This window comes from Lynx rufus, unplaced genomic scaffold (genome assembly GCF_022079265.1).
Source record: "Lynx rufus isolate CCGP_SWC_20201006 ecotype Redwood Valley unplaced genomic scaffold, mLynRuf1.p SCAF_5, whole genome shotgun sequence".
NCBI lineage: Eukaryota > Metazoa > Chordata > Mammalia > Carnivora > Felidae > Lynx > Lynx rufus.
Genome location: NW_025814867.1, coordinates 72775782 through 72798629, shown reverse-complemented (window position 1 = coordinate 72798629; position 22848 = coordinate 72775782). Strand labels below are relative to the sequence as shown.

At 38.1% G+C, this 22848-nt stretch overlaps 1 protein-coding gene and 1 pseudogene across 4 annotated transcripts; both read left to right on the top strand.

Moving 5' to 3' along the window:
• Window positions 1-1806: 1806 nt before the first annotated feature.
• On the top strand, window positions 1807-7209 carry LOC124527199 (cilia- and flagella-associated protein 44-like; annotated as a pseudogene).
• A 5602-nt stretch (window positions 7210-12811) lies between these two features.
• On the top strand, window positions 12812-17402 carry DNAJC19 (DnaJ heat shock protein family (Hsp40) member C19). Of its 4 annotated transcripts, none has more exons than XM_047098777.1 (8): window positions 12812-12952; window positions 13452-13560; window positions 13792-13843; window positions 13923-13996; window positions 15071-15150; window positions 15695-15765; window positions 15854-15977; window positions 17253-17402. In XM_047098777.1, the coding sequence occupies exons 2-7, from the start codon at window positions 13486-13488 to the stop codon at window positions 15934-15936; spliced, it is 435 nt and encodes a 144-aa protein (XP_046954733.1). In that variant the 5' UTR covers window positions 12812-12952; window positions 13452-13485; the 3' UTR covers window positions 15937-15977; window positions 17253-17402. The 4 variants fall into 4 exon arrangements, with proteins under 4 accessions (XP_046954733.1, XP_046954734.1, XP_046954736.1 ...); XM_047098778.1 differs by having other exon boundaries at window positions 13449-13560; XM_047098780.1 differs by lacking the exon at window positions 13452-13560.
• The last annotated feature ends 5446 nt before the right edge of the window (window positions 17403-22848 follow it).

Below are 22848 nucleotides of genomic sequence, written 5' to 3'. Positions count from 1 at the left end.
AGAGAATACAAAGGAATGGGAAAACCTTGAATGGGTAGAGAGTAACTGGAAAAGGGAATAAAACGGATTGAGGAGTGATGGCAAGGGGAAAAAGAGCTGAGCAAACAGCATTGAGGGGAACTGGGAGCGCTTAGAGCTTTGTCTGTCAATAGATTTTGTGTGAGGCAGACAGTAAGAAAGAGACAATAAGGACACAAGACCTTAAAGAAATTCTTCTATTACGTCTTAGTCCCTCTTAAAATATTTTCTTCAGAGACCGCCGAAAATATCTTAATTTCTTTCAACAAATTGTATGTGCAGTTATTTTTGTTTGTTTTTATGTTCTGCTTCACTGTTGCTCCTATCAGTGCAAATATGTGCTCAGAATGAACTTCAACATGAGCCAACGTTGTTTTGATTATCCTGGAAAGATCAGGCTTAGGATGCAAACAGACCTTAAATAAAATCTCTAGTCCTTCACGTACTGGCTAAGTTATGTTTTTAAACCAAGAGCCGCTTATTAAGCACTATGTGCCTATGCTAACTGATGTTGCTTACTTTAGCTGATGATCAAGATATTGCCTCTAGTGGACTGTTTTATCTCCTATAACCTGGTTAAGTGACAGCTGTGATCACCAGCTTATCCAGAGTGACAATGAAATAACTAAATGTTGTTAATTGCTTCATTAACTTCCTTACGGATAAATTGCTTACAGATAAATTCCCTAATGTCCTTATGGTTACATGCATTAAAAAGGGTATCTATAACTGTCTCAAGTACATAATAAATGTCAGCTTCTACTATGATAGTTTTTATTATTTCTTGCATCCTGGTAAACCAAATAGCATATATTATTATTAAGTCATGATCTGAAAAACAGAAGAGTGAAATTAAAACATGTCAGGAGGAAAGATCATACTAAGATCATGCTTCCCAGCCTAGACTGCAAAAGCACCACAGAGGCTGAGGTTTTCATCTGTCTCACCATAGATTTTTTCTCAGAGCTCTGCTCTGAGTGTTCAGTGAGTACAGTAAGTGCTCAATGAGTACAATATTTAATAAATGAAAACAATATTCAATGTCTGAATACCAGTTGTATTTGTGGTGCACAATGGCCTTATTGAGGGATCCAGGTTCGGATACAGGTTCAAAGTAGAGGTAGAAGACTTACCTGTCAGAAAGTGAAGGGCTTGGTAGGGCTTAGGAGAGTGGAAAATAAATTATGTTCTTGATAGAAGATACTGTAAGTAATAAGTTCATTCATTTTACAAATATCCTTTGAGCACTTTCTATATGATAATAGATATGATAATAGATCTTGTAAGGAGTAAAGTATATGAGACATGATTTCAACTCACAAGAATCTTCAATTCAATAGAGAAAATACTTGTATACCAATAATTTCTATACAAGGCTAGATGAGGTAAGCGGCATGTGTAAAACAAAATTGTACAGTTTAGAGAAAAGAGATCACTTTAGACCATGGACTAGCTCAGTGCCATGACCCAAATTCATCCTGTGGGTTGTTTTTGTCAAGGTCCACAAGCTAAAAAGGTAGTTTTCACATTTTGATAGAAGAATAAATAGATTACATATGGCCTGGACAGCCTAAATTTTACTATCTGTTACTTTACATAAAGTTTATGGACACCTGTTCACAATGAACAAAGAAGAATAAACAAAAGAAAGCTTCACCGCAGGCACACTGGATCTGGGCCTTTAACTGATGGACAGAGATATGGGATGGGGAAAGGGCACTTGGAACAGAGAGAATCGCTTGAATAAAAACCCAGGGGCAGTGGACTTGAGTGCACATCTGGAGAATAATGGTGACAAATCCTATTTGGCAGGACTATGAGGTTTATGAAGGGAGAAGTGGAAGAGTCTGGAATGATTGTGTGGTGGGTGGGCTAAAGAAGTTGACCATGCAGTCACCAAGGACATCACAGTTGCCAGGAAGAATTTCATGGGGTTTTTGCAATGGCTTCTCTTCAAGGACTCTAGAAGATGATTTGTTTCACAGTAGAGCACTATAGCAATGAGATGCTTATGACAATTAGCCAGGAACGAATCCCATGCTTCATTCTGGCCACCAAATAACTTACGAATGCAACACGTATCCCCTTAACTTCAGCCTACATCAAACTGAAACTCCCAAACGGGTGCCTAAAGACACCTTGTTTTATTACATCTCATCTCCTCCACCATCTACCTCCCTGAAAATGTGATTTAAAATGGGACTTCAGACAGACCCTCCAGTGTAGCTTTTGTTTCACATGACACTATGTTATTAATTCATGACACTATATTATTAATAATATTCACCAACAAGTCGCAGACCCACTATTTCACCCTCATTTAGTGGCAATCTCCTGCAATCAAATAATTGTGCTTGTCTGTCTGGCCCGGGCACAAGATGCACTTACACAGATCTGCTGGTCAGTTCCATTTGCTGACAGCTCAGCAGGGAGGGCTCAATTTACTCAATGCATAAAGCTACTACATACACGTGGAACCCTGGCTGGGGAAGGGGGAAAAAGAACTGAGAAACACAACAGAAAAAGACATGCAAAGATGGAATGAAATGGAGGGTTGATTGGGAAATCTCCATTTGGAAAAAGGCACCTAGGCTACCCCAATTTCCAAGTCCCCTGAAATTCTGAGTGCTTCAATTTTCCTTCCTCACAGACTGAGAGCAGAGTCTTTATCTACAAATACATGCCCCCTAAGGCTGTCACCCTGGTCAAATACATTTCATTTTTCTGACTGGCCCTCCACTCATGCTCTGGACCAAATAAGGAGAACAGTTCTGGTAATTAAAAAGTAAATCAGGAAGTCAGACTAAGATGCAGTAAGGAAAAAATGAAACAGCTTGAGAAAAGGGAAGCAAAAATCACAGGAGACATAGTTATAAATTATTTTATAATAGCCACAGGGCAGGGCAGGCTCAGCTGACTGAATGCAGATGAGGCTGACTGGAGTAAACAGTGTCTGGACCTTGGGCCCTCCTTTCTGGCTTCATAGCAACCCCTCCACTTCCCCATTACCCTAGGTCTTTGAATGGTTCCTACCTGGGCAGTCTTTGGTCCCACTTGTTCTAAATCTCTTCTTTCTTCCTTTCTTTCTGTACTCCAATTAAAGTATTCCTCTTACTAGTTATAACCCCAAAAGTATCTCTTAAAATACTTCACAGAGGAGCTGTTGATCACAGCTCAGTATTCATATCCAAACAGGGAACAACAAGATGAATTCCCAATGGTAGATTGTCAGGTCATGGCAGGATCAGTGGAGGAAAGGAGGGCAGGAATAGGATAAGTGGAGGTGGAATGAAGAAGGAAAGGAAGAAAATATATACTGAGCACCGTTTAGTTTTACATATAGCATTATGTGAGCAGCTGCCTACATAAGATTCCCTAGGCTAAATGGTTGTTAGTCAGGAACTTAAGACTCCATTAATCCAGATCTGAGATAATTCCTAAAAAATAGTGGTCAGGAAAGACAGGAAAAGGTAACTCTGTGACCCTCTCATTTCATGATCCTAACATTACATACACCTGGAGTGTGGACAATAAGGGTGGGCAGTTACTGAACTGTGTCAGCGCTTTAGAAGTCAGTCAACCATTCCGAGGCCCTGTATAAAGCAAAGCTGTTGGGGAAAAAATGGTCTCTACACTTTCTTCTCGTTCTTAAATTATATAATTTAATTTCATCAAAATTATTAGATTCAGTTAAAATAATTGAATTAAAATATTAATTAACTATATGGTTAAAATATGTAATTCAATGAATTTTGTCAAATTTCCCCCTCTATAAGGTCATTCCTACAGCAGATAAACATACTTTTATTTCTTCCATCTTAAAAAAACAAAAACCCCTCATTACACTACTTCTCCCTCTGGGAACTGTCCTCTTTCTCCAATTCCTTTCTCAGCAAAATTCTTTGAAAGAGATGTCTTATAATCCCTATCTCTATTCTTCTGTCCCCATCACAGCACAGAAGCTCTTCTCATATCACCAGTGATCTCTAGTAGTCAATTCTCAGTTGTTGTTTCATTTGACTATTAGCAGCATTTTACACACTTCTCCACTCAACACTTTCTTCATTTGACTTCCAGGACACCACACTCACCTGGTTTCTGGTCACCCTTTAGAGTCTAACTTTCCGGTTCTTCCTCATCTCCCTGAATTCCAAACATAGAGGATCCACAAAACAGCCCTTATTCCTCTTCTTTCTCTCTCCACTTAGGCAATCAATGATTTCATCTGTTCCTTGGCCTTGAAGACTATCTCTGGGCTGATGACTCCCAGACCTCTCTCTTGACATCAGACTTATACATCCAAAAGCCTATGTGAAAACATTCTTTATATACCTAATTGATATCTAAATTCAAATTTAACATGAAAAAAGTTCCCCAGCTTGTTCTTCCTGAAGTCTTTCTGGTCCCATCCAGTGGCAACTCAATCCTTCCAGCTGCTCAAGCCTACACTTTTGGAGTCACTGTTGACTCCTTTCTTTTTCTCACACACTACATTTCCTCCATCAGCAAAATCTATCAGTTCTTTCTTCAAAACATAAGCAGGAGTCCAGCCCTCCTTTCCATTTCCACTGCTACCATCATCTCCTACTTGAATTATTTCAGTAGCTTCTTAGAACAGTCACCACCCATGTTAGAGACAGACAGAAAGCATAGCCAAATGGAGTAACTGGGGAGAATTTAATAAAGGAACTATTTACAAAGGTATCAACAGGATTAAGAGAAACTCAAAATGATGGCCAAAGTGTCTGCATCTAATAAGGCCACTGGGGCCTTATTAGTAGTAGTAGTCACTACTACTCTTAGACTTGAAGGAGCAAGGAGTGGGAATAACACACATATGTTCACATGCAAACACACACATATGACAGAAACTGTATTCTTCAGTGAACAAACTCAGTTAGCCTGTGGCAACCACTAGGTATGAAGATGGAGAAATGAACATCATTAACTGACTGTCCTCCTACCCTCTCATCTTCTGATCATGGACATAAATGAACCCCAAGCCAGAATACAAGAGAGCTTCCTAACTTCGTGCATTCCTCTGGGATATAGAGCAGAATGGAAAATGACAGAGAAGGGATCTGTAGGGAAAAACAATATATCTGGCAAAATATCCTCATCTGCAAAACAGAAATAAGTATTATTGTCATGAAGTAAAGTGAAATAATCTACATAAAGAATATAGCACAATGTCTAGCACATAGGTTTTAGGGAAAAACAATCTTATTTGCCTGGTATCATATTTCCAAGTGTGGAATTTTATGGAGCTATGCTTTCCATACTTCCTATCATGACCAATTAATGGGCTGTAAACTTCATGGGTTTTCCAAGCATTTTTTTCTAAGAAACAGAAATGACCAGCATACATCTCATGAAGTAAGGATAAATATTGTCTCAAAAACATTCATTTCAATTAAATTCAATTTAAATACACATAAAATTCAAACTCAAAATAATACCTAGGACTCAGAATGTTTTTTCTCCTTCCATTTGGGAGCTACTGAAGCCTTGGCTATCTCACCCCTCACTTATCTCATGACCACTACTTCCTTGAACTGCTCTTTTGTAACCTAGGATTTTGCTAGCAAAACATCTTTGGCTCAGATGAAATTCAAAGAGGTATTGCCCTGGCTTGGGTACCCCAACTGGTAAGCTACACTGGAAGACATATTATTTTAGTATTTAAAGATGGAGTTGTTCAAATTCTTGAACTCTGCGATCCAAAAGGCCTCACAATTTTGCAGAAAGGAAGAAAATTTCAAATGAAGATATTCATTTGAAATGGTTTTTCAAATCCTATATTGCTTGTGTCACTGTTTTACCTTATGAACATGATGGAGAAATTCTAGCTACAGGGAATAAACAGCAAACTGTCTTCTTTGAGGTAGAAAAAGATTATAAGCTAATCGATTATGTTACTATTCTTGGACCTGTTTGCCAGTTAATATGGTCTTTGACCTCCCATCCTGAAAGTACTTTACTGATTATCTGTGAAACGGCTATGCTCTTGAAACTCTATTTCCAACCATTAAGGAGGAAGGGGAAGATAGTGATGTAGTTTCCTACGAAATCAAAGACATGTGCATAAAATGTTTCCATTCCTCAGGTGTCAAATCTAAGATTCTGTGATTAACAGAAACAGAAAAGAGAAATAAATAAAAGGAGCCAGAAGAGAAAGAAATGAAAGAGAGGAGGAAACAGACAGCAGCAGAGATGAGAGAAGATGGAGAAAAGGATTTCCAGGGCAAAAAGGAGGAAGAGAAACCATTACCTGAAATCTTTATTCCATCAATTCCCTGTCACATCCTCTATGGATTTTACTCTGAGCCAGGGAAGTTCTAGGCTTTTTTGGGAGGGTATGATTCTGGTTTTCTATATCATTGTGAGTTCCCCCCATATGACAAAAGTAGTGATATCACAGAAAAGAAAGATGAACTTGTTGATTTTCATCTTCTTGAAGATACAGAGGATAATACCATCCAAACTATCACTTTCAGCATTAACCAAGATATGATGTTTTTTGGAATGCAAATGCAATGCAAATTGCTCAAAACAGAGCAATTCAAGTCTATATCCTAAATCAGAAAAATCCTTCATTGACAACTATGGTGGACTACTGGCACTTCAATATGCATGACAATATGCATGGATGGATTAAAGGCATCTATCCTAGCTTGATGACCATTTCCTGGTGACTACTGGAATAGATAATAATATTTTTGCTTTCACCATTTTTTCTGAATTTGAGCTAAAGAAAGCCATCAAAGCCCAAGTGCTGTTGCTCAGGTTTGGAACTGAAGCAGAGCCAATTACAGAAGATATTGAAGATCCCAAAGCCTACGGTATTGAGAACACCGGAAGAAAAAGAGAACATGATAAGTTAATGAAAGAAGTGAAAGAAATAAAGGTGGGAAGAAAGAACAACTCAAAGCTTTGAGGAAAAAAATTTGGAAACTCCTAGAAATGAATGAATAATTACCAAAGCGAGGCATCTAAGTGGCTCAGTCATTTGAGCATCTGACTCTTGATTTTGGCCCAGGTCATGATCTTAGGGTCATGGGATTGAGCCCCGTGTCAGGCTCTGCACTAAGCACGGAGCCTGCCTAACATTCTTTCTCTCTCTCCTTCTCTCTCGCAAACAAACAAACAAAATTAAAAAAAAAATTACCAAAGCATACACAATTTAAATGAACAGATTTTGATCTAGATTCCAAAATTCATGCCAAGATTGACAGCTTATAAAATTCAACAAGTGGGAAAGGAATTTGCTTCGGAAGAAGAGAAACATCAACTTGGCTTCATGAAGCTACAGAACAGATTTCATGATTCATTGTAAAGTGATACTATTGGGGAGCCTGGGTGGCTCAGCTGATTAAGCATCCGACCTCAGCTCAGGTTGGGATCTTGCAGTTTGTGGGTTTAAGCCCCACATCGGGCTCTATGCTTACAACTCGAAGCCCGGAGCCTGCTTCAGATTCTGTCTCCTTTCTCTCTGCCCTTCCATGTTTGCACTCTGTCTCTCTCTCTCTCTCTCAAAAATGAATAAACATTAAAAAAAAAATTAAGAAAAAAAAGCAAGTGATACTATTGTGGTTCATGCCATACAAAGTGATCACAAGTATCTTCCTATAGGTTTGTGAAGCCCTCTAAGTACTCCAAGTCCAAATGAGTAAGTCAATCAAAGAGAAGAACAAGTAAATTGGAGAGGTTTGAAAAAGGGAGCTGGAAGAAAGGGTGGCCAGAAACATATAGGTGGGATTATTAGTGTGCTGGAAGAATCGATTACAGAAAAAAGGAAGAAATGTCGGCATAAAACCCTAAGTGAAATTATAGTGGAAGATCAAATTGAGAAAAGGAGGAAATATATAAAAACTGAAAGGGCCCAATTTAAGATTCAGCAGTGAAAAAAAGAATGGAAGAAACCATACAACAGTAAATCTTATGATGACTATGACGATCCCAAAGATGCTCAAACCATCAAAGAGGCCCAGTTGTAACACGGCAGACTTCAATCTGAAGACAGCCTCAGACTATAAGATACCTGAGCACATGAGAATAAACACTGTCAAGAAGAAAGAGAAACTGGGACACCCAGACTCCATGGCCCATTCAAAGAAAATGCACATGAACAAGTGCATCCTCTCTCTTCAAGACCTTAAAGTGGCTGTCATCAAAGAAATACAGTGCCTGGTACAAGAACTGAAGAGCATTCAGTCGATTCTTCCCCACATATCCCAGCATATTCCTAGTCCCCAAATGCCCCAGATACACCCAGGAGAAGTTCCAGAAAAGAGATTTCAATATGATGAGGAAATGTTCCTAGTTTTAAGCAACAGTAAATGAAGAGTCAAGATGAAAAGGCTCCCTGAAGTGGAACAGGCAGCATCTGCAGGCCCAGGTGGAGGATTCCAGGTACAGGAAAACTTAACAAAGAATGTTGGGAGAGGTATAAACAGCTTATCCAAAAAGAGAGAGATGGTAAAACTATAAGCAGAATAGAAGAAATAGTTTGTCAACTAACGATCGGAAAGTTTGGCGGTATGATATACCTAGAAGTCCTTCAGACGGTTTCTGTGAATACAACGCTTGGAGAGCTAAAGATCAAGAAACTTTGAAAGGAATTACTGAATGCAAAAGAAGATGTGGTAGGAAAAGCTTGCTCAAGTGTGATGGGAGCTGATGACAAAGACCAAGGAACACACTGAAAGGCTTCATCAGATGAATGATTTATGTATCGAAAAGAAGGAACTTGAATCTCGGTTGAATACCTAAAGAACCACCAGGGCACTGCCTTCCAGGGCCCTAGGAAAGCAGACATTGTGGCAAAAGAAAAGGTCACAGAACTGATCCAAGTCCAGGCAGAAAGGATTTGGGTCTTAAAGGAAGAGGTTTCTTTTACTTCAGAAAGGTGGTCTCATCCTCTCACCCATTCAGCCTCCACAAGAGAATAAGATGAAGCCCGTATGCATTGTCTCTAAGTATGCCTTTTTCTCAAATCCATCCAGGATTTCTGACATAGAACTGACCAGAAGTTGTTTCCTTGTCTCCTGCAACAATCCTATTATTTTAAAGTAAACTTATCTAAAAGTCTAAGACCAGATCCAGTCATACAGTTTTAATAATTTTTCTTCAACTTGGTTACCTTAGAACTGACTGAAGCACTTAACATCTATTTCCTATTGAACTGAATCATTTTTGATCCGTTTGGAACCCAGCGGATTGAATATGGAGTCTCAGAAGGCTGTACCTCAAAATTGCAAGAAAGCATCTGTAATACATCGTGTCTTAGTAAGTTTGTCTCTTGGTTATCGGAATTTTTAGCCATTGGCAAGACAAACTATCATTCAGCAATCTGTGAGAAAACTTGCTTTTTTCCAATGCTTGGAAAATAAACTCTGAAGTCAAGTGTTCTCTGAGAGGACAAAAAGTAAAAGCACAAACTATTCTGCCAACATTATCTTAGAATAAGAAATGCAAATTAGAATTCAGACATTGTTAACTTCACAGAGCAGTTATTTAAGGGTTCAGGATGCAGGAAACACAGAGCAGTTTGCTTTGGACTGGCAGAAATCAGGAGACTACCCAGTTTCCTGAATCACCTCTGGTTTCAGCAAATTACTCAGCTCTGAATGGAGTAGTGTGTTTTACAAAATGGTCAATAAGGAGGCTTTTCTCTGAAGATGTTTGCAGCTCTACCAGTATTCTAGGTATTTCCATAGTTTCTCATGTCCTATGCCATTTTCTTTCAGGTTCTAGTAGAGTCGTTTACTGTTTTTGATATAGATCCAGAAGAAATGGTAGGTTACATTGCCCTGAGAGATCATCTCTAACAATCACTTTTGATTGTGCATAACATTTTTTTTAAGTTTATTTATTTATTTTGAGAGACAGAGAGAGAGAGAGAGAGGGAGAGAGAGAAGGGGGGAGCATGAGTGAGCGAGCATGAGTGGGGGAGGGGCAGAAAGAGAGGGGGAGAGAGAATCCCAAGTAGCCTCCTCGCTGACAGAGCCAATGCAAAGCTCGATCTAAGAACCATAAGATCAAAAAAAAAAAAAAAAAAAGACAAAAAAACAAAAAAACAAAAAACAAAAACCATAAGATCATGACCTCAGCCAAAATCAAGAATCAGATGCTTAAGTGACTGAGTCACCCAGGCGCCCCATGATTGTGCATAACATTTTAACTAATTTGAAAGTGTCCTTTTTGTTTGGAGGTTAAGTGCTCATGGGAATTCATGGCTGTACCCACTTATGGTCCCACTGATATTTGGATTCCTATTAGTAATAGAACAGAGCAATTTAGATTCAGAGCTCTAATATTGGTCCATATTAATGAGCTACTCCACTGAGCTGTCCCAGAGTATAAACTGATTGCTGAGAAGGAAAGGTGAAGAAGCTAATATTGCATCAATGCAGAAAGTGACTCAGCAATGTCAAGTCTTCCTAACCTGATGAGGTTGCTGATCTATGCCCCAAATTAGATAGGACTTGTTTCTTCTCATAGATTTTTTTCATATTCCTAATTAAGAGGTCTGAATAGTTGAGACCTATTACCATAAGTCTCTGGTATAGGAGCTTCTATACTGGAGAACATCCTTTACCTGCTTTTTCTGTTGTATGCCCTAAACTATGTGTGCCTTTCAAGCATTTTAAAAAATGTGTCAGTCATTAAAATAAACAAATAAACAAATAAATAGATACATACATACACACACACATTAAATTCAGTGCGTATTTGTGTGTGCATGTGTGTGTGTGTTCAAGTATGTATTTGTATGTATTCTCTGTAATGTAAAATGTATCTCTTACTAAGAGATCATAGTCTCAAAGTATTTGAAAGGCACAATGCAAGAACACTTTATCCACTCTCATCTCTCACTTATTCTTCCCCAAGAAGTTACTTACCTGAATAGCAAATTTGGGAAAAAAAATTGACCAGAGTCCTTTCTCATTCTCTTGTCCCTACAAGCTCCCTCTTTTGTCTTCTCTTACTCTCTGTAGTAGACAAAATAATGGCCCCCAAGATATCAGGTCCTAAAATCAGGAACCTGTAAACAATACCTTATATGGCAACATCTCTGCAGCTATGAATAAGGATTTTGAGATGCAGATATTATCCTCGATTATAGGATTGGGCCCTAAATGCAACTGTTGCATCCTTTAAAAGGGAGGAAGAGGAGATTCTATACATAAAGTCAATCTGAAGACAGAGTAGAGAGAGATTTCAAGATACTGACCTTCCCTGAAGATCGAAGTGATGCAGTCACAAGTCAAGGAATGCTGGCGGTCATTAGAAGTTAGAAGAAGCAAGGAATGATTATCCATTCTTCAGTTGCTGGAAATTTCAAAAGATTAATTTTAAAGGTTCTTTCCATGCCCTTAGTGTGAAAAGATTACCAGACTTATATCTATGAGTGAGGTGAGATATCCTGAGAATTGGGAAGGCTCTGCACATCAACTTGTACTTCAACATGCCTCATAATAATAATGGCCAATACACTGAGTAATAATTACATGCAGAACATACCATGTACATAATTCGGTGAGGTGTGCATCATTACCCTTGTTTTACAAATGAGAAAACTCAGAGTCACAAATAACTTATCCAAAGTCCTACAACTAATGACAGAACTAGGTTGTACATCTACTTTGATTTGCCTCCAAAAACAGAGCCCTGTCCACTTCAACTTCAAGTGTCTCTCTAACACAGAGACCTATCCTTGGTTTCCTGAGACTGGGCTTCTGTATGTTAACCTGTTCCTCAAGCAAGCTGTATGCTGCAGTTTGTACATACAAAAATATACATAATAAGAAATTCTTTACATATTACATAACAAGAAATTTTGTTCACAAGAAATGACATTACAAAAATATCAGGGTTAGAAAAATGCTTAAAGATCCAAATAGCGAATCTTTTTACAGAAAGGGAAAACAAGGCCAACAAATTTGCATACATGTCTAATATGCAACCAGCTAATCAAAGCAAATTTCCTTGCAATGTAAGCAAATTTTTAATACTTTGTAAGTTCTAAGTGGAAAGTAACTCCAAACTTACTTGATCATCCAAACACTGTAAAACTTCGATTAATGTCTCCGTTACTTTTCTCTTCCCAAGCATATATGTAGGGCTATATGAAGCTGATGCCTTGTAATGGCAAAACCACCCCTACTTTTTGAGGGGTTGTGGGGGTTTGGGGATCCCATGATCAGAATACTAACTGTATTTAAAGTGGTAATCCCACTTCACAAAACAAACCCCAAATATTCCCACAAGGTCCCATCAAGTCACAAATTAAAATTCTTTTAAATATGAGAATGCTACCGAGCACCCCTGAAACACAGTGTGGTTTGTTATTTTAGTTTTCTGGGACATATTCTCGTTTGCTGTACTGGCTTGCTACATATTTATTTGGCTTCAGGTGGAACTGTTACTGCACATTTAAGAATATTCATTACCCTCGACAATCATAAACGAAATAAACGGTGAATGCATGTGCTGAGAAGGGAGGAAAAACGTTCTGAGTAAGGCTACACAGTATTTGTTCACGCCCTGTTGCACCAATACCTTTCCCCACAGGAATTTCCAAATACCTCCGGCCAGGTAGCAAAGGGCAAAACACAGAAAAGCCCCAGCTTTGAGCCCAGTAAGGAGGCCATCCGCCCACCCATCAGCCAATCTGAAGCCGTATTCCGCACCTGCCCACTGCTTGAGCGACCTTTCCCCTACGGCCCGCTGCGATCCCCTTTTACGACAGTTTTCCGGCCTAATTTGCGGCCGCTACTGCCGTATTTCTTGGGCACCTGTGTCTAAGCGGTTTGTGCCTGCTCGTGTCCGCGTCGCTCTCTGGTAGGGGCGTGAAATTTTGTGGCTGCGGCATTTGGTCTGGAATGAACCGCGCTCTCGGTGGAGGCCGGGGAGCCGAGCCAGAGCCATGGTGAGTGCGGTTTTCTGGTCCCCTGGGCGATCTCGGGCCCAGGCCACAATCTCAACTCGTGACCTGGGAGGAGGGGAGCCGAGGTTGTCTCCCCAGTGAGACTCTGAAGATGTAGGGCCCCGAAGAGTCGCACCCTCTAGGACACAGAGCTGCTGGCACAGCTCTCTAGGGCCTTTGTGTTCTACTATGGCCTTTGTGCAGGGTGCTGCAGTCCCTGGTCCATTGTCTCCGAGGCTGAGAGATTAGTGGAAACGCGTTTGATTAGATCTGCCCTTCCGCAAACATCCTAACAGTACCTTCTCTACTTTGCTCTTTTTCCTTGGCTCTTGCCGATACATCTCTTCTCGGTTCCTGAACACATTTGGGCGTCGGTTCTGTGGTCGAGAGACGCCCCAGTACCGAAGGCACTCTGAAAAGCGAGTCTAGTGAAGTCCACATTTGACGTTGAGATGCGTTATCAGAATTCTACAGTGACCTTAAACAGTTCTTTCTCTAGCAGAAATTTTATTTCCATTATTCTTGATTGAACTTGAATGTGGCCTCATTTGCCCGGAGATGCAAAAGACGTTTTCAAAGGGAGGGAAATCATTCTTTTCACTGCTGTAAAGGTAAATATGCAAGTCGGCTCGCCCTTCCCTTTCACAGTGAAAATCCAGTATCTCTACAATGAATTGGACATAAAAGTCCTTTTAAAGGGCCATTGGGTAGGATATTTTCATCCTAAAAGTTGTTTCTCCCTTTGAAATAAAACTTGTGATGAGGTGGAATGGGAGAATGGGTACCATAGGGAAGGGTGATAATTAAAAGAAGTAAATATTTACTCTGCTTCCCCTTACCAGGCCAGTACAGTGGTAGCAGTTGGACTGACCATTGCTGCTGCAGGATTTGCAGGTTTGTTTATGGTTTGGAAGTGGAAATGAAGCAGGGAAAGTTGGAGACTTTTTAATTATTTTGTTGCTTTTGTTTTTAGGCCGTTATGTTTTGCAAGCCATGAAACATATGGAGCCTCAAGTAAAACAAGTTTTTCAAAGTCTACCAAAATCTGTAAGACTTACTAAACATTTTTGCTAATTCTTTGCTGTGTTATGAAGCCCAGAGTCACATTTGAAGAGGGTAAATTTCCAAACATCCATGAAGCTCTTAAGAGATTACTTTGGGCCCCTTCTCTTGCTTCCCGCAAGAAGGGTTCTGAGCTTTGTAATGTTACCCTGAAAAAAATCAAAATGTTTTGTGTGACAGAATTGGGGCTGAGGGATTAACACAATTCTGGTACCATGAAAATCAGTTCTACTTCATTGTGTAGATACTATTAACTCCAGCATCATTTGTCCACAAATTCTTGCCTTCCCTCATCTGCTCTACATCACAAAAACACAGGAATCTAGGAATCTGAAGTGATCCATTCTTAACTGTGTGGCCCTGGCATTCTCTAATAGATACTTGGATATCACTGGAATTAAGTAGGCTATAGAGTATGACTGGATATGAATGTCACACCTTCCATGGTCACAGTTCAGAATGAAATTGGCTGTGGCAGCCTGTTGAGTATTTATTTTTATTGTGATTGAATGTGAGAGAATAGAGTGATGGTAGGCTTTACCAATATGATCTCTGACATAACAAGGTCAGAAGAGCTGGTAGCATAATTTTCTCGATACTTAGTCTTGTTTTAGTAGTTGCCTTGACCCTCAAAATACCCTTGACTCACTCATCTGAAAACATCTCCAAATCCTTTTCTTGAGGCACTTGTTTTTCTAAAACATATAATCATATTCTTACATCAAATTTTTATCTGTAACACAGCTAACTTGGAATAATCTTCCTGTTATTCCCAGAACTGGCTTTGAGGCACTGTTGTTTTGTCTTACATTTTTAAGACAGTTTTTCTGGGGGAAAAAAAAAAATACGGATGTTTAACAATCATTAAAGTATTTGCTGCTACTTACAAAGCTAAAATACCATAGGAGTTGCAGTTAAAATTCTCTGAAAAGTCTTAATTTTTCTGCTGTTTCTAGGAACAGTTATCAAAATTAAACTTTCAGTTTTTCAGTTATCAACTTTAATAAACATTGAGTTTATTCTAATAACCCATTTTTACTAATGCATTTCCTCTTTCAGGCTTTCAGTGGTGGCTATTATAGAGGTGGGTTTGAACCTAAAATGACAAAACGAGAAGCAGCATTAATACTAGGCGTAAGGTAAATAATTTCTAATATTTGTAATATTTTTCTACAATTCTAGAGCTATGAGCAAACAAAAAGATCTTTTGTTAAGAGTTATAATAGTTGTATACATTTTTAAGATCTAAACACTCCCTACAAGTCCATTGAGAAGGCACTCTGGTACATAAGCACTCAATTCATTGAAAGGCTTTTAAACAGATAATTGCAGTGCTCAGTGTTGTTCTCTAGAACACATTTTTTTTTTTTTTTTGTGGTGAAATTCTGCCTTCATTTCCAGATACTTAAACATGTTTTACCTTTCAGTAAAAGGGTTTTTAGGATTATCAAGTTCAACTAATTTTTTAAGAATGTCTTATTTTTCTAAGGAGCAGTTTAGTTCCTTGATTCAGAATATTCATCTTCCTTATGTGATATGAAAGAGGTTCCTAAACCAGTTCTCATATTGTTTTGATGACTTGACTCCAGTTTCACAGCATCTTTAATTGGCTTTTATATACAATTTTTTGATGTGATCCAGACATAGTCTGAAGTAAACTATACCTTTTCCTTTTTAAATTAGCCCTACTGCCAATAAAGGAAAAATAAGAGATGCCCATAGACGAATTATGCTTTTAAATCACCCAGACAAGGGTAAGTACCTGTTAAATTCTTACACGTTTTAAAGTGACTAGTTGTTACTAGTGGAATAATTTCATATTTAATTCTTGGCTATTACAAGGGAAATGCTTAAATCTGTGTGTAAGCACTGTTGCCCAGGCTGGATCCGTTTTCCGGTGTCTTAAAAGAATAAATCCTGAGTGAAAAAATTTATGGAATAATGACCATGTCATTTGAAAGTAGGGGTAAGCATTAACAATGTTTTCAGATCTTAAGTAGTGATAAAATGTGACTTCTAAATACTATTAATACTACTGGTTTTTTTTTGGGGGGGGGACATATTCTTAAAGGAAATGTTAAGTTTCAGTTAAACTAAAAATTTAATTTTTTCTATCCATTTAGACCTTTGAACTATAGGTTTCCTAGTTAGAAACCTATAGGATATATTTCTCTCTGATACATGTCTAAGCAGCCTTGGCTGTGTTCAAAGAAAGCAAATAATTATTTAGGAATACCAAAATAGAGACCACAAAATACATGTTCCAGTGCACAAATCTTTTTACTTTCGTAGGATAGGCCTTTCATTAAGAGTGTTTTGAGTTTAAACTTGGTTGTGATTGTTTTTATCTGACTGTAGTAGCCTCCTTTAACGAAATTTAGCTTGCATTAACTGGGGGGGCTTCTGATTCATTAAGTATAGTATGGTGCCTGTAACATTGCATTTCTACCAAGCTTCTTACTGGGATGCTGATGCTTGCTGGTCTGAGAATCACACTTTGAGAATCATTGCTCCAGCAGAGTAGTAGGAAAGCACCTGCAGATAACATCATGAAGGCACAATTAGTAACATGAAAAGAGAAAAACTGTGAAGGATAGAAAAGGAGTGCAAATCCTAGTGGGGTCTTTCCAACAAAGCTCAGAAACCTCTGAGAACATCATGTTTTCAAAATAACATAGTACAATAAATTCATGTTCATTTACAACTTATAATCATCATAAATAGGTAACATACACCATTTCAAGGTCACATGTGGAGGTGTTTTCAATCCTATTTGTCAAGTTTAAGTTTTTAAAGGTGCCATTTTTGTGGAAATATTCCTCATGTGATTTCGTTTACTGTTGATCATACATATTACCATACATTTGGTGATCTGGTTGCAGTGTCCTCATTATTTCTGCTAATTCCACCTATCAGATGAGCATAGGGATCCTTGAAGAGAATAGGTTTTCACCAAGCAGAAATTAAGAAGCCATATTATAACTATTCCTTTTGGGGCGCCTGGGTAGCTCAGTCGATTAAGCAGCTGACTTCAGCTCAGGTCATGATTTTGCGATTCGTGGGTTTGAGCCCCGCGTTGGGCTCTGTGCTGACACCTCAGAGCCTGGAGCCTGCTTCTGATTCTGTGTCTCCCTCTCTCTCTCCCCCTCCCCCACTCCGGCTGTGTTTCTCTCTCTCAAAAATATTAAAAAAAACATTTTTTTTAATAAAATAACTATTCCTTTTTTCTTTCTTCCTATAGGAGGATCTCCTTATATAGCAGCCAAAATCAATGAAGCTAAAGATTTACTAGAAGGTCAAGCTAAAAAATGAAGTAAATGTGTGAATTTTAAGTTCTTGTTAGTTTATGTGTATGCGTGCTAGCTTTTTATAATAAAAGGCCTCAAAGCTACAAATTTTAAAATGATTTAGCACAAGCTAAACCAAAGCTTGGGTATAAGTTTCTTTGAATTTGAGAATTTTAAATCAGATGATAAAATATTTGGAGATTTAACACTCAGTAATTATGGATAAATGCATACCATCTGAATAGAAATATTTTTCATTATTCATTTAGCAAGTAATTTCTTACCCACTTCAAGGCAAAATGAATGTGACAGTCTGACTTTGAAAGGGCTCCCAATCTATGGGATGCTGATAAACTGGTAATTAAAATACAGCGGGGATAGGGGCACATGGATGGCTCAGTCTGTTAAGCATCTGACTTCAGCTCAGGTCATATCTCACAGCTGTGAGATCAAGCCCCACATAGGACTCTGCACTGGGCATGAAGTCTGCTTAAGATTCTCTCTCTCCCTCCCTCTCCCAGGCTCACACATGTGCACACACGCATTCTCAAAAAACAAAAACAGAAACAGTGGGGTATTAGGATGGCATGAATTCACACAGGTTTGTTATAGGAGGGATTCATCTTATTGTGAGAAAAGTCTGTTCACAGTTCAGAAAACTGACCCCACTGCTTGTAACCTTAAATTTTAAAAATGAATTTAGGTACATCTTTGACCTAAGAAATATATCTAACTATATTATTGGCAATTTAGATTTCATACATTAAAAACTACACCACTGTAAGATGTTAGAGTATAGGTCTTGTTTTTAATCAAGAAAATAATTACATTGTATTCAACTAGCCACTTAAAGAAATGGAAGAAATATATATATATATATATATATATATATATATATATATTTGCATAATAAAGTTTTGCATTTGCTATAACCAAGGTTAACCATAATTAGTAAAACTGAAATGAAATGCTCTCAGTTATCAAAATACTCAGCTTGGACTACTGGAGAATTTATACTCCTATTTAAGTGATATTTGAGGGTAAAATGGCTATTGGCCTAAACCTCAAACCTAGGGATCTTAACCACAAGACCTGTATAAAACATATGAAGTAAATAAGTAGTCTGTGGCCACCACTGGAAATACTGTCTTTAGCTCTAAAATGGTAATTTATACTACCTATCATCTAAACCTTTAAGTCATCTTAAAGTTCCTAATTGTCAGTGGAGAACACAAGACCTTCAAGGTCAAAATGGTGGAAGGCAATCATATTTAGTGTTGGAATGTGTTTACCTGCGCTTCAGAGTTGGGTTAGACCTGCTCTAGGTTTATTTCCCATCCTGTTTCCTTGTTTAAAATCTGATCGAGTCCACTTGTTAAGATTTAGAGTATGAGGAAGCACCAGTTTACAGCAGCCATGGGTGTTACATATGAGAAGTCTTTTTTAGTAAAGAGGTATGAAGGTAGTTTGTGATTCAAAGTAGTTATGTTCTAGAAGTTACTGAAACACTGAATTTAACAAACACCGAACCATTTGTTCATACCTCTGAACTTCTGGGTCCCATTTTTATCAACCAGTCAATATATAACCTTGTTTTATGTGTGCTTCTATTTAAAGACATCTTATTCATGTTGTTGATTCATTAACATTAAACTTGTAGTCAACAATATGGCTCCTGTCAGCATATCGCAGCCTTGTGTTTAGGAATGCTAGGCAGCACTTCACTAGGCTTGAGGACAGTTAAACAGGAAAGCCATCAGTAAGGACAAAAATGTGAAGAACTTGGCATTAAATGGACCACAGAAGGCATACTTGTTTACAGTATAAATGAAACAAGGCAAGCTTCACTTTGGGCACTGGGTGATTAAATTTTCACTACTCTTTATGGCCACGAATGACTAGGAAAAGTACCTACACATGTTGATTTTGGGGTTACAAATTTTACCAAGTAGGTGAATTTGCAAATAAGGAATCTAATGAAGAAGACCAACTGTATTTTGGCTTACTAACCTTTTATTTCAGTCTTTTCGACTAATCAAGTTTCTTGAACAAGAGCTTTAAGAGATATTATCAATTAAAACTAAAAACAAATTTTTGAAAGACAAATAGAGTGTTAATATGCCCACAGGCAGTCAAGCATGAACCTTGAAAGGGAAAACGTCATGTAGTAGGTATATTTTTAGGTGTGTAATACAAATAGCACACCTGTTTAAAGGCAAATATTAAGACAATGAAAAATGCTTTAAAATAACACTGAGCACAACAAAGCATGTTTTTCTTTCACAGTAATCAGTTTTATTTCCTCTAGGCTTACCTTAAATGGAAGAATCCACATTTCATTGTAGGCTATTAAGCACTCCTACCATTTTTCTTGGGGAAAGGTCACTTGCGAGAGGGCTTCCAGATCATAGTGGGTAATTGATTCAAGTATGATCTGTGTAAAAGAGCCTTCCTCTTCTAATGTTTTTTTTTTTAAATGAAATACTTGATGTGTAATGTTAACGTTGACCACTTAACAGTGTGCTAGACAAGTAAGCATTTAAGCGTTTCACAAGGAAACAATAGTGAGATTAAGTAATTTACCCAAAACAGCATTCTGAATGAGAAGGCTGATCTTTCTCAAACCTCAAGTTCCATGCTTTGTTAACCTCTGCACTGTGGTACCCTTCACATATCTGAAAACCCAGGGATATTTGCCTTAGTGGTAAGGAAATTTGAGTCTGGGACTTTGTCCTTACACTTTCAGCTTGGGGCCTTTTTATCAGTAGGTACTCAAATGGTTTTTTAAGGGTGGGGTGGGGGGAAGTGGAGGTATGAACACAACACTGGGACATAGGAATATCTGGCATACCAGAGATTTAGTTCCCCTAATTTTGCCTTGACTGCCTCAGAGTTGACATTATGAGTCCTATGCTGCTTTATAAAAAATGCTTTGTTGGTGAGGAAAGTAGGGTATAATAAGTGGTTCTCAAAGTTAAACCTTTTCCCTCTCTTATTTTCCAAATGATGGAAATACCTATGGGGGGAAAAAATTGGGATGCTTGTGTGGCGCAGTTGGTTAAGCATCCAAGTCTTGATCTCAACTGAGGTCATGGTTTCACCATTTTTGAGTTCAAGCCCCGCATCAGGCTCTGCACTGATACTGCAAAGTCTTGCTTGGGATTCTGGTTCTACTTCTCTCTGACCCTCCCCCACTTGTGCTCTCTTTCTCAAAATAAACTGAAAGAAAATTCCAGTTCTACAAAATCAGTATCCCAGAACACCCAAACCATTCAAGAACTTGTGTGAAAATAGGTGGAATATTCATACATATGTATTCTAATTCTAGAAGACTGATTATATGGTTTTCTCTGCTACCCTTACTCTAGAATCGAAGCAAAAAAGGGCATAAGGCAGGTAGAAGTAAAAAGTAGGTAACTAGCATCTTTAATACAGGGGTAAAACCCTAAGCATGTTAACTGTGCCACACTAGTTATATTCAGCGTACTGAAAATGTACACCTTACCTTAAACCCTGCGTCAGAAATGATTATTTAAAAAATTCACTCAGGCAGAATGCTTCAAAGAGTTGACAAGTCACGTTTAAGTTTCAACACTCAGGCTAGAATTGAAACAGTTGTTTCAATGGGAGAACAGGATAGAAAAAATATCTAAATTTGAGATAAAGTACAAAAACACTGTTTAAAATGTTAGAGTGGGTTTTTGGTTATAAAAAAGAATCTTGGACTGAAAGTAACCTTGAGTACCAGGAAACATCAATGACCTAAGCTCCTTTTGCTCTTGGCACTGTTGAGTACTGTGTATCTCTGCTTTACAGCCAAAGCCAAGTGTTGCCTTAGCAACAGAATATAGAAGGAGCTTCTATCCAGTGTTACTAGTTTTTCCTGACCAAAAGACAATGTCTACAATCCAGTGTTAAGGTCTAATATGAATATGTTAACACTTGCTGTTACCTTAGTACAAGTGCAATTAATGGCATGTCAAAAGTAATGTTTACATTCTTCTTTACAACCTGAAAATGGGCAGGTTGAAAATGAAGCTCAAACAGGTTGACACAAGCTCCAAGGCAATATAAATTGGTTTATCCACAAAAACTGTGGGAAATCTTTTGCAATACTCTCTAAATTAAAAAATGAGCAACTACTTTTGACAATGCAAGTAAAAAAGTTACAAAATTATTCACAGAATACCCCTGTAATTTCACCCCAAGAAAAATTTACCAATCACTGAAACAAATTTGGCAAGTTATTAACTAGTATACTAGGGAATAGTGGGGCTTTAGGACTGAGATCAGTGAAAAATAATCTTGCCCTTGCTTTTTTGCTATCTTTAGACTGCACATGGCATAGTTGGAAATGTCTGGTTTAAGTACACAGAAACTCCCAATTCTATAAACCTACACCCGCAATTTTCAAATTACCAAAGAAGTAATACGCAAACCAAATGTATTGGTGGAGATCCTCTTAAAGAGAAAGCTACATCATAGTCTACACCTTATTTCAGTACTTGAAGTAATAATATAGAAGGTACAGATGATTCTTTATAACATGATCTGCTGATAACCTTTTAAAAAACAACATATTTCTGAGTGTATGTACATCTCTCACCAATAAGGGGTCTTCAGGATGATTAGACTCTTGGTTGATTTCTAGAGTAAAATGATCATACTTAAAAAATCATACATAAGAAAATGCCACGTTTGTAGGTCAAAAATGGTCAACTGTGGCAATCTCCTATATTTCAACATATTGGACTTTCAACGAGTGCAACTTCAAATTACTATCACTTGCCAAAATTTAACTATACATAGCAGACTGTTGCTTTGAGTTTCTGAAATAAAACCCAAATGCTATCAAAGGTTGTGACTACTATCCATTCAAGAAAGCTTTCTAATAAAACAAAGTTTAAAAAAGGGAGTCCCCAAATTCACTATACCAGATGTCCTTATAAAAAACATAGGGGATCCTGGGAGGGGCCCCTGAGTGGCTCGGTCCATTGAGAGTCCCTTGATTTTCAATTCAGCTCAGGTCATGATCCCAAGAGCAGAGCCTGCTTGGGATTCTCGCTCTCTGCCCCTCCCCTGCCTGCGTGTGCACTCTCTCAAAAGAAAAAAGGTATAGGGGATCCAAACCATAATAGCAAAGGTAGGAAACTCAGTGAGGATTCACACCATCCTTCTATCTTTTGGAATAATGCCAAACACAGAGATCCAGTTCAATCCAAATTCTTTAAAGCCGTCTAGAAAATCCAAGTGTAAAAGTAATTTACCTTTACTCTCCAATAATCACCAGTACAGGGCTTAATGCATTACAATCAGGTTTTCCATTCATCTGTCCTTCCTTAGATTGAAAGCTTTATTGTAGGCATAGCCTATGAGAAAACTAGGTTGATTTCAACCTCAAGAAAATGCAAATCTGTGTGAAGTTGTATCTGGTACTATTATCCAGTCTAAGTGCAACATTGTTAATATGCCATCTCTGCAGACCTCTCTCAAATTACAAATCAGATTTCTAGCAAATAACAGCTACAAAAATACCCGATGTTAGCATTG

Excerpts from the sequence above, each read along its gene's own strand:
- DNAJC19 (XM_047098777.1), top strand. The coding sequence starts at position 13,486 with ATGTGGCCTCATTTGCCCGGAGATGCAAAAGACGTTTTCAAAGGGAGG. Across the intron at positions 13,844-13,922 it reads TGCTGCTGCAGGATTTGCAG|GCCGTTATGTTTTGCAAGCC; the intron begins GTTTGTTTATGG and ends TTTTGTTTTTAG. Across the intron at positions 15,151-15,694 it reads GCATTAATACTAGGCGTAAG|CCCTACTGCCAATAAAGGAA; the intron begins GTAAATAATTTC and ends TTTTTAAATTAG.